The sequence below is a fragment of the Sapajus apella genome, unplaced genomic scaffold (genome assembly GCF_009761245.1).
Source record: "Sapajus apella isolate SASKATOON/1434 unplaced genomic scaffold, GSC_monkey_1.0 scaffold22, whole genome shotgun sequence".
Classification (NCBI taxonomy): Eukaryota; Metazoa; Chordata; class Mammalia; order Primates; family Cebidae; genus Sapajus; species Sapajus apella.
Genome location: NW_022436962.1, coordinates 27,758,235 through 27,766,907, shown reverse-complemented (window position 1 = coordinate 27,766,907; position 8,673 = coordinate 27,758,235). Strand labels below are relative to the sequence as shown.

Genomic DNA, 8,673 nt, shown 5'->3' with positions numbered 1-8,673 from the left:
CTGGCTCCTGGAAGTAGAAGTGGGAGATATCAAGGCAACCAGGTAAGGTATGGGTGTGTATAAGGGGTTGGAAAGGAGTGAGACACAAGGGTCCTCCACACCACACCCTAAAACACACATTCAGCTTCAGCACAACCCCCTGTACTGCAGGCCAGATCCAGAGCTCCACAAAACAGACCAGAGGCAGGAAAAGGAAAGAGCCCTGCAGTGCCCTGGTGAACCATGGGGTGGATGAATATCCTGCAGAGAAGCAGGCAGCGTTAGGAAGTTGTGAAAGAGGGTAGACCCCCAACTTCCTCATTGGCTGAAAAAGACTCTTCTACAACAAAAGGGAGACCAAACACAGGCAAACAGAAATAAGACAAGGAGAAGAGGGGAAGTGCTGGCAGTGCTATGTTCTAGTTCCATTCCCGAAGTCCTGTACCCTGTAGGTGACCCTTGTGGTCTGTGAGCTCCCCTATCCCTTTCCCAGGTGCTGTACAGAAGCCCCCCCTTTCCTTCAACCAGTTTGAACTGCCGGGCTTCCGGTTTCAGAGCTTTATGCTGGTAATCATTAGGCTATGCTGCAACATCTTAGCTATGAGAGCCCTTAAAGCCCCAAACCACTGGACCTTACAAATCTCGCTTTTAGAGATTCACATTAAGAAAATAATGAGTCAGGCAAAGATTTTATCACAATAATTTGAACAAAACTTTAAAACACTGAAGGCCGGGAGCGGTGGCTCACGCCTGTAATCCCAGTACTTTGGGAGGCCGAGGCAGGTGGATCACCTGAGGTCAGGAGCTCGAGACAAGCCGGACCCACATGGTGAAACCCCATCTCTAATAAAAATACAAAAAATTAGCCAGGCATGGTGGCACGCGCCTTTAATCCCAGCTACTCCGGAAGTTGAGACAGAAGCGCCTTTAATCCCAGCTACTCGGGAGTTTGAACCCGGGAGGCGGAGGTTGCAGTGAGCCAAGATCACATCATTGCACTCCAGCCTGAGCAACAAGAACGAAACTCCGTCTCAAAAAAAAGAAAAAAAAAGGAAAGTGACAGCAAGGGGCTGGGGGTGGCAGGCTCTCGCGGAACAGTCGGAGACTCGAACTGGTCCTACTTGTATCTAGTTTGGGTAAATTCGCGAGAACCACCCAAGTTCAAGTGAATAAGCCGCGGCTGACCATCCCGGTGCCCCTCTCCGCTACCCTGTCTGAACCTACGCCAGGGGGGCCTCGTTCATCCCCTCAAATCGGCAACCTGGAGAATTCCTCTGGGCCACGAGGGGCAATTGATGGCCAGGGCCATAAATAATATTAGCCAAGCCTGGGCCGGGCCTCAGTTCTGAGACCGAGGAGCGTAGGGACCGCGACATCAGTCCTGGGGTGAGGCATCGCGAGTCCTGGACCGGCGGGCGCCTAGCGCTCACGCCAAGCTGTAGCAAGAGCTTCCGGGACTCGCTTCCGGAGTTCCGCCCGCCAGTAGCGAACGGAGGACACGGGCAAGCGGCCCAGGCGCCACCGTGGATTGGCCCGCCCCGAGCTCCTGGCCACGGATTGGTCGTCCGGATGGGGCGGAGCCACATGGCCTAGGGCGCCATCTGCAGCCGGCCAGATTCCGGCAGGAGGAGTCCCGCGCTGCCCCAACGCAGAAGCCGCTGGGGGCTCGCCCGCCCTCGGAACGCTGCCCGTTGGCCCCTGTACTGTCCATCCTTCCCCCAGCGGTATCTCGGGCCTGCGCTGAGCGGGTTCTTGCGGCTGCCAGGAGGCGTGAACTGCGGACTATGAGCGTGGGCTTCATCGGCGCCGGCCAGCTGGCCTGTGCGCTGGCGCGGGGCTTCACAGCTGCAGGCAAGCATATGGAGGCGGGAGGCGGCATCGCGGGCAGTTCTGGGTCCCGAGTCCCGAGCGGGCCTCCGGCCCCACAACATGAACGAATGAAAGGGGAATTTGCGTCCGGTGGGGTAGATGAGACTCTGGTTAAGCCGCAAGTGCGTCTTCTGTCCTCGTAGGGCGTTGAGAGGGAGAGGGACACTGGCCCTGTTAGGGCGGCTCTGGGTTTTAATTCTGCTTTCCCAGGGAAAGCGTGGGAGAGGGCTGGGCCGCGACCCCTAGTTGAAAAGCCCGGTCTTCTGCAGGCATCCTGTCGGCTCACAAGATAATAGCCAGCTCCCCGGAAATGGACCTGCCCACGGTGTCTGCGCTCAGGGTAGGTGGAGCTGAGCGGGGCGGAGCGGGAAGCGGGTGGAGGCCCAGGAAAAGGATGACCTGAGATGAAGTGAATCCGGCCGGCCCCCTGTGCCCCTGTGCTGGTCTTTGGCCGGCGGTGACCTCCACTCCAAGAACATCACAATCTTTCCACCTTCTGTTGGGCAGCTCAGTGTGGTGGGAGCATCCAGGCAGACATATACCTGGGGTCAGATCCAGACACTGGAGTGGTAGAGGATTAACTGAGATCGTTACATGAGGAAAGCACCTGGCACATAGTAGGTACCCAATAAATACTTTTTTTTTTTTTTTCCAGACAGGGTCTCACTCTGTCGCCCAGGCTGGAGTGCAGTGGAGCGATCTCAGCTCACTGCAACCTCCGCCTCCCGGGTTCAAGCGATCCTCCCTAGTAGCTGGGATTACAGGCACCCACCACTCCCGACTAATTTTTGTATTTTTAGTAGAGAATACTGTTGGCCAGGCTGGTCTCGAACTCCTGGCCTCAGGTGGTTTGCCTGCCTTGGCATTCCAGAGTGCTGGGATTACAAGGGTGAGACACTGCACTCATTTTTCTTAATAGACTAGTTGTATGACCTTAAAGTACTCAGCCACTTTGAGGCTATTTTCTCATTTACAACAGTGGCCACTTTGCTGTTATTCTGAGTCATGAATGAGCATGTTGGAAAGAATCTGGTGAGTTAGTTGTTCTGCTCTCCAAAAACATATTCCATGTCTTCACCCAAAACCTGTGCTGTGTGGGAGAGGATGGCTGATGAGGCGGATGACAAGTAGTGTTTGTGCCAAGGATGGGCTGATGTCCCCAGTACTGGAGGGTCTTGCTTCTCATTTTGGACTTATAGAGGGTAGGGTAGCCACACTAGCCCTGGGCCACATGAAGACTGCAGTCCCATGAACAAGTGGCCAGGATAGGGACAGGGCCTGCCTCAGCTGTGCTTCTGACCCTCAAGTATTTGCATTTTCCTTTTCTGTGCAACTCTTCACCATGGGGCCTTCTTACCTGGCAGAGGAGTGCCTTAGGTGCCAGAAGATTGGCAGGGAAGAAGGGCACCACTTCCTGTTTGCCATGGAGAAGCTTGTCATGTTCCAAACTTACTTGCCTGGAGTGTGCTTACTTGCCCAGTAGCAACAATGGGAAACAATATCATTTAGGGTAGGGGCAGAACCCTGAGGGCATAGGGCTAAGGATTCCAGGCTGCAGTTGGCAGAATGGATTTGGCAGGGGTTCAGCTCCTCCCTGGGAGGCCTTGGCATAGCCAGGCTGCTCCAGTGCTGTGAGCTGGGAGACTCCTCTTGCAGAAGATGGGTGTGAACCTAACACGCAGCAACAAGGAGACGGTGAGGCACAGCGATGTCCTGTTTCTGACTGTGAAGCCACATATCATCCCCTTCATCCTGGATGAGATTGGGGCCGACGTTCAAGCCAGACACATCGTGGTCTCCTGTGCAGCTGGTGTCACCATCAGCTCTGTGGAGAAGGTGCCTGTCTCAGCCCTGATGCCCCTTGTGTGAGGGAAGGGTTGACCCACGGATGGCAGCTAATGGGTGGGTGCTGGTAGGAGCTGTGCCCTGCCCACTTACTTGGCTCTCTCTCTTACCCTAGAAGCTGATGGCGTTCCAGCCAGCCCCCAAAGTGATTCGCTGCATGACCAACACACCTGTGGTAGTGCGGGAGGGTGCTACAGTGTACGCCACAGGCACCCATGCCCTGGTGGAGGATGGGCAGCTTCTGGAGCAGCTTATGAGCAGCGTGGGCTTCTGCACTGAGGTGGAAGAGGACCTCATTGATGCTGTCACAGGGCTCAGTGGCAGCGGGCCTGCCTATGTGAGGCCCTCATTTGCTTACTCAGCTTTCCAGGAACCCAGGCAGCAAGATGGGCTGGCAGGCAGTCTTGGGCAGGGGTTGGCACCCACCTCTTGGGCACAGCTGGCTGGTGGAGGATGCTGACCCTTGGAGCTAGCTCCAGTCATCAATAAGCAGACCTTAGGACAGGCCCTTCAGTGCCTATGGCCTGGGGCTTAGTGAGTGTCCCCACAGGCATTCATGGCTCTGGACGCGTTGGCTGATGGTGGGGTGAAAATGGGTTTGCCACGGCGCCTGGCAGTCCGACTCGGGGCTCAGGCCTTGCTGGTTAGTATCTTTTCCCTGCATGTTCAGAACCAGGGTGTGGAATGGGGGTTCTTGTGGGTCACCGAGCTGGGGCAGGGATTGGTTGGGAAGCTGAGGTAGCAGTGGGTGTGGGGAAGCCTGTCCCAATGTGCACCAGCAGCTTTCTTCTACTGCGCCCTTCCCCATAGGGAGCTGCCAAGATGCTGCTGGACTCGGAGCAGCATCCAGGCCAGCTCAAGGACAACGTCTGCTCTCCTGGGGGAGCCACCATCCACGCCCTGCACTTTCTGGAGAGTGGGGGCTTCCGGTCTCTGCTCATCAATGCAGTTGAGGCCTCCTGTGTCCGAACACGGTGAGTCCACCTTGCTGTCCTCTGCCCCGGTCCTTCATTCCTAGTTGGCCCCTGGGCTGAGTTGAACACCGTTTGTGTAACCTGCTGTCTTGGGTCCCATTTAGCAGTGCTGGAGTCTGTGCTCTGTTAATAACCATGACTTAGTAGTAGATTTTGTTTACCTAAGAATTTGCAAGCCTTACTTCATTTAATGCTCACTGCATTTCAGCTAGCCAGGATTAACTTTGACTTATAGGTGGGAAGTTGAGGCTCAGAAACAATTTTACCAAGGTCAAACAGCTAAAAAGTGATAGAGACAGAATTCTAATTTGAGTCTATGACTCCAAACCCTGTACTTTCCCCATATAATCACAGATAACACTTGGGGCTCTGTCTAGCTCAGATCAAATGAGATAAATATGACAAACCCATACTTAGTTAACTAGTACTTCTTAGAAGTACTAGTTGGGAAGCATTTGTCTTGGGGCTCTAATTTTTGATGGTGTCAGATCAACAAGCTGAGGGTTGTGTGGATAGTGGAGACTCAAAGCTCTGGCCCCAAGGTTTATTGCCTTCCCTCAATTTTTCTGGGACTTTGTCTGCAGAGAGCTACAGTCCATGGCCGACCAAGAAAAGATCTCCCCAGCTGCCCTTAAGAAGACCCTCCTAGACAGAGTGAAACTGGAATCCCCTACAGTCTCCACACTGACCCCCTCTAGCCCAGGGAAGCTCCTCACAAGAAGTCCGGCCCTGGGAACCAAGAAGGACTAAGGCAGCATCTACCCCCTCTGATTCAGAGCCCTCAATTGAGAGGCCTTGCTCCCCAACCCACCTGCCCTCTGTTGTCCCTCCTCAGCTGTGCAACGAGAAGACAGACTCAGGTAGTTTTCAGGTCCTTGTGATAAAACCTCCTTAAATATGTTCAGAGCAAGCAGTGCAAGCTTCCTCTCCGTCCCATGTTGGAAGATGCTCTGAAGGGTGGTAGATGCTGGAAGCCAGACACAACCCTGCATATCCCTCTCAGTTGGCGGAGAGTGGGTCTGGGACTGGAGTCAGCCCAGCTGGGAGGAAGGGCTGGGGAGGATGTGCAGCTGGAGCCCAAGGCAGGGTTAGTTTGATGCCAAGGCAAAGAGGTGAGAGAAAACATGAAAGGGGCTTTTCCCTGAACTGGTAAATGGGAAAAAAGTGAGCAACTTAAGATTGCTGCAATTAATCACAAGTGTACAGAATTAAACTGTGTTTATATTTAACTTTTGCTTCATAGGTGTACCATTTAAAGAGTGTTAGTTAATGTTAAGTTTAAGTACTTTAATAAAGTTTATTTTTAAATATCTTACTTTTCTTAGGCTTAATCTTAAATAATCATCCTGCAGAACTGGACGCCCTCATGAGGTCCTCCCTGCTCCTCTGCGGGAGCATTGTCCAAGAGCTGGAAGTAGGAATGAGAGGAATAAGGGGCCAGGCCCTGGGGGCTCTAGATCAAGGTGTTGTTCTAGAATGAGCCAAGCCAAAGACAGAAGAGTCCAGTGAGCTACATGGGGTGTCGGACAGCAGCCCAGAATAAAGGGGAAAACCATCTGCCTCGATGTGGGGCAGGCACTGTGGTGAGCATTTGCTTCTCACAGCTGCCCTCTGAAGGAGGAACTGTTCTTTCCCTCACCTTATAGAAGATGTTGAGGCCTAGAGGGATAAGCAACTTACCACTAGTTGTGCTGCTGGTCAGTGGTGGGGCTGTCCGTGTACTTAGCCATCGATTCCGCAGCCTCCCAAAAACAGCTGGGCGTGCCGTGCACACAGCCAGACATCCCGTGCTTCCTCCAGGCAGGCTAGTGTGTGCCTGGTGCTTGTTCGCGGGAGCTCCCTGCCTATGCAGCAGGGCTATTTGAAAGGTGTGGGCATTGGTATCAACATCAGCTCTGGGTTCAAATCTTAGATTCCTAGTAACAGCCCAGGAGAAGCTACTGAATTTTTCGGACCTCAGGTTTTCATCCCTTATAAACATGGAGCCCATGCTTCATCAAAAGGTTGTGGTGGGTGTTAAATGAGACCATGAGGCAGTGCTCAGTAGAACATCTGGAACGCCATGGCCCCTTGTGTAGGTAATGTTCTTCCTTCACCCTCCTGGTGAAAAGGGAGGAGAGCCTTGTTCCATTCCACTGAGTCAGGGCAGCCCCAGCCCCAGCTCCAACTCCAAACCTGAGGGCACATGGGAAGTCATTCTTTTGGGCCAACACAGCAAGTGCAAACTAAAAACTCATTTAAAGCCCCCAGTATGTGGCAGGCCCCTTGCAGACACTTCACATACAATCTCATGGCTTTAGGAGCTGGGTATAATTTTTTTTCCCCAGAAGAGTAAAATGAGGCTCAAAAAGGTTAAATACAAGTTGCTCAAAAAGATTTGAACAGACATTTCACCAAAGAAGATAAACAAATGGTGAAGCAGCACATGAAATGATGCTTAACATTATCATAGTTACTAGAGAAATGCAAATCAAAGCCCACTGAGATACCACTTCACACCCACAAGTGTGACTGTTCTTGGTTTAAAAAAAAAAAAAAGGAAATGTTGGCAAGCATGTGGAGAAATTGGAACCCTCATGCATTGCTGATGGGGATGTATAATGATGCAACCACTTTGAAAAACAGTCTGGCCCTTCCTCAAAAGATTAAACAAGCTAGGTGTGGTGGTGCACGCTTGTAGTCCCAACTACTTGGGAGGCTGACATGGGAGGATGGCCTGAGTCCAGGAGTTCATATCCAGCCTGGACAACATAGCAAGATCCTACCTCTAAAAGGAAAAGGAGTTACCAAATGACTCAGCAGTTCTGCTCCAAGTTACACACTGAAGAGAAAGACTTGCATGTGAATGTTCATGACAGTGTTACTAGTAGTAGCCAAAAGGTAGAAATAACCCAACTGGTTATCAGCTGGTGAATGGGTAAATGTGTTACACCCACACGGTGGAATACTCAGCAGTAAAAGAGGGACAAGTACAGACAGGCTATAACATGAACCTGAAAGACATGCTGAGTAAAGGAAGCCAGTCACAAAGGCCATGTTTTATGTGGTTCCATTTATATGAAATGTCCAAAAAACACAAATCTGTAGAGACAGAAATAGAGGTTGCCAGGGACTGTGGTGGAAATGGGAAGAGCGCAGGGTTTCTGTTTGGAGCCATGGCAATGATGTAAAATAAGATCACGGTGATGGTTGCACAACTCCGTACCTGTGGGCATTGAATTGTACACAAAGTGGGTGAATTTTATGGCATGTAAATAATACACAATAATGTTTTTAAAAATGAAATCAACTGCCCAAGTTTTAATTAGCTAGGAAGTGGTGCCAGGACCGAATCCTGTCCTCTCTGTGCCAGGCCTGCTGGCAAGTCATCCTAGATGATAAGAGATTGTTCCCCACATTTTCCTCTCCTCCATCCCCTGTTAAGACCACCCCTTTTCCCAGGCCTAAATATACCAACATACATTTACTGAGGACCTACTAGCTGCCAGGCCCCATCTTATGCCTTGGTGCATGGGGTCACCCCAGCTAAGGTGTGTCCTTACCAGCCAAGCACTGCCACCCTTCGCTTCTGAACTTCAGTCAGGTATGGTCAGGGCCAGATGGGAATGAGTGGCTGGGGCCCTGGTCCTGCTTCAGGGAGAGGAGGAGAGGGTCATTCCTTTGAGAACATTTCAAGTCATCTCTCTCCAAGACCTCAGTCCTCTCTGGGGAGGCCAGGAAGTACCTAGGACTTTCCCCTCCCAGCTGCCCACCTTCTCACATGGCTGATCAGTCTTGGGGCCAAAGCTGCCAGCAGTCAGTGAGGGCTAGCAACTCTGAGGTGTCAAGAGAGCCCTAGTGTCTCAGGCCCCGGACAGAGGTGCTAGAGCTTGCATTCTAGTCCCATCAGGTGTCTGAGCCACCAGGAAAGCCCCCAGATACCCTTGCAAGAGCTGGCACTGCGGGTTAGTGCAGGCTTTTCACTAAGGATTTGCTGAATGCTGCTCTCAGTGCCTGTGAGGCCTGG

At 52.1% G+C, this 8,673-nt stretch overlaps 1 protein-coding gene across 2 annotated transcripts; it reads left to right on the top strand.

The window, feature by feature from the left end:
* Nucleotides 1–1,538: 1,538 nt before the first annotated feature.
* On the top strand, nt 1,539–5,982 carry PYCR2 (pyrroline-5-carboxylate reductase 2). 2 transcript variants are annotated; one of them, XM_032289432.1, is made up of 7 exons: nt 1,539–1,830; nt 2,118–2,188; nt 3,505–3,684; nt 3,809–4,030; nt 4,244–4,336; nt 4,504–4,667; nt 5,252–5,982. In XM_032289432.1, exons 1-7 carry the CDS (start codon nt 1,764–1,766, stop codon nt 5,415–5,417), a joined length of 963 nt encoding a protein of 320 aa, XP_032145323.1. In that variant the 5' UTR covers nt 1,539–1,763; the 3' UTR covers nt 5,418–5,982. The 2 variants fall into 2 exon arrangements, with proteins under 2 accessions (XP_032145323.1, XP_032145324.1); XM_032289433.1 differs by lacking the exon at nt 3,809–4,030.
* The last annotated feature ends 2,691 nt before the right edge of the window (nt 5,983–8,673 follow it).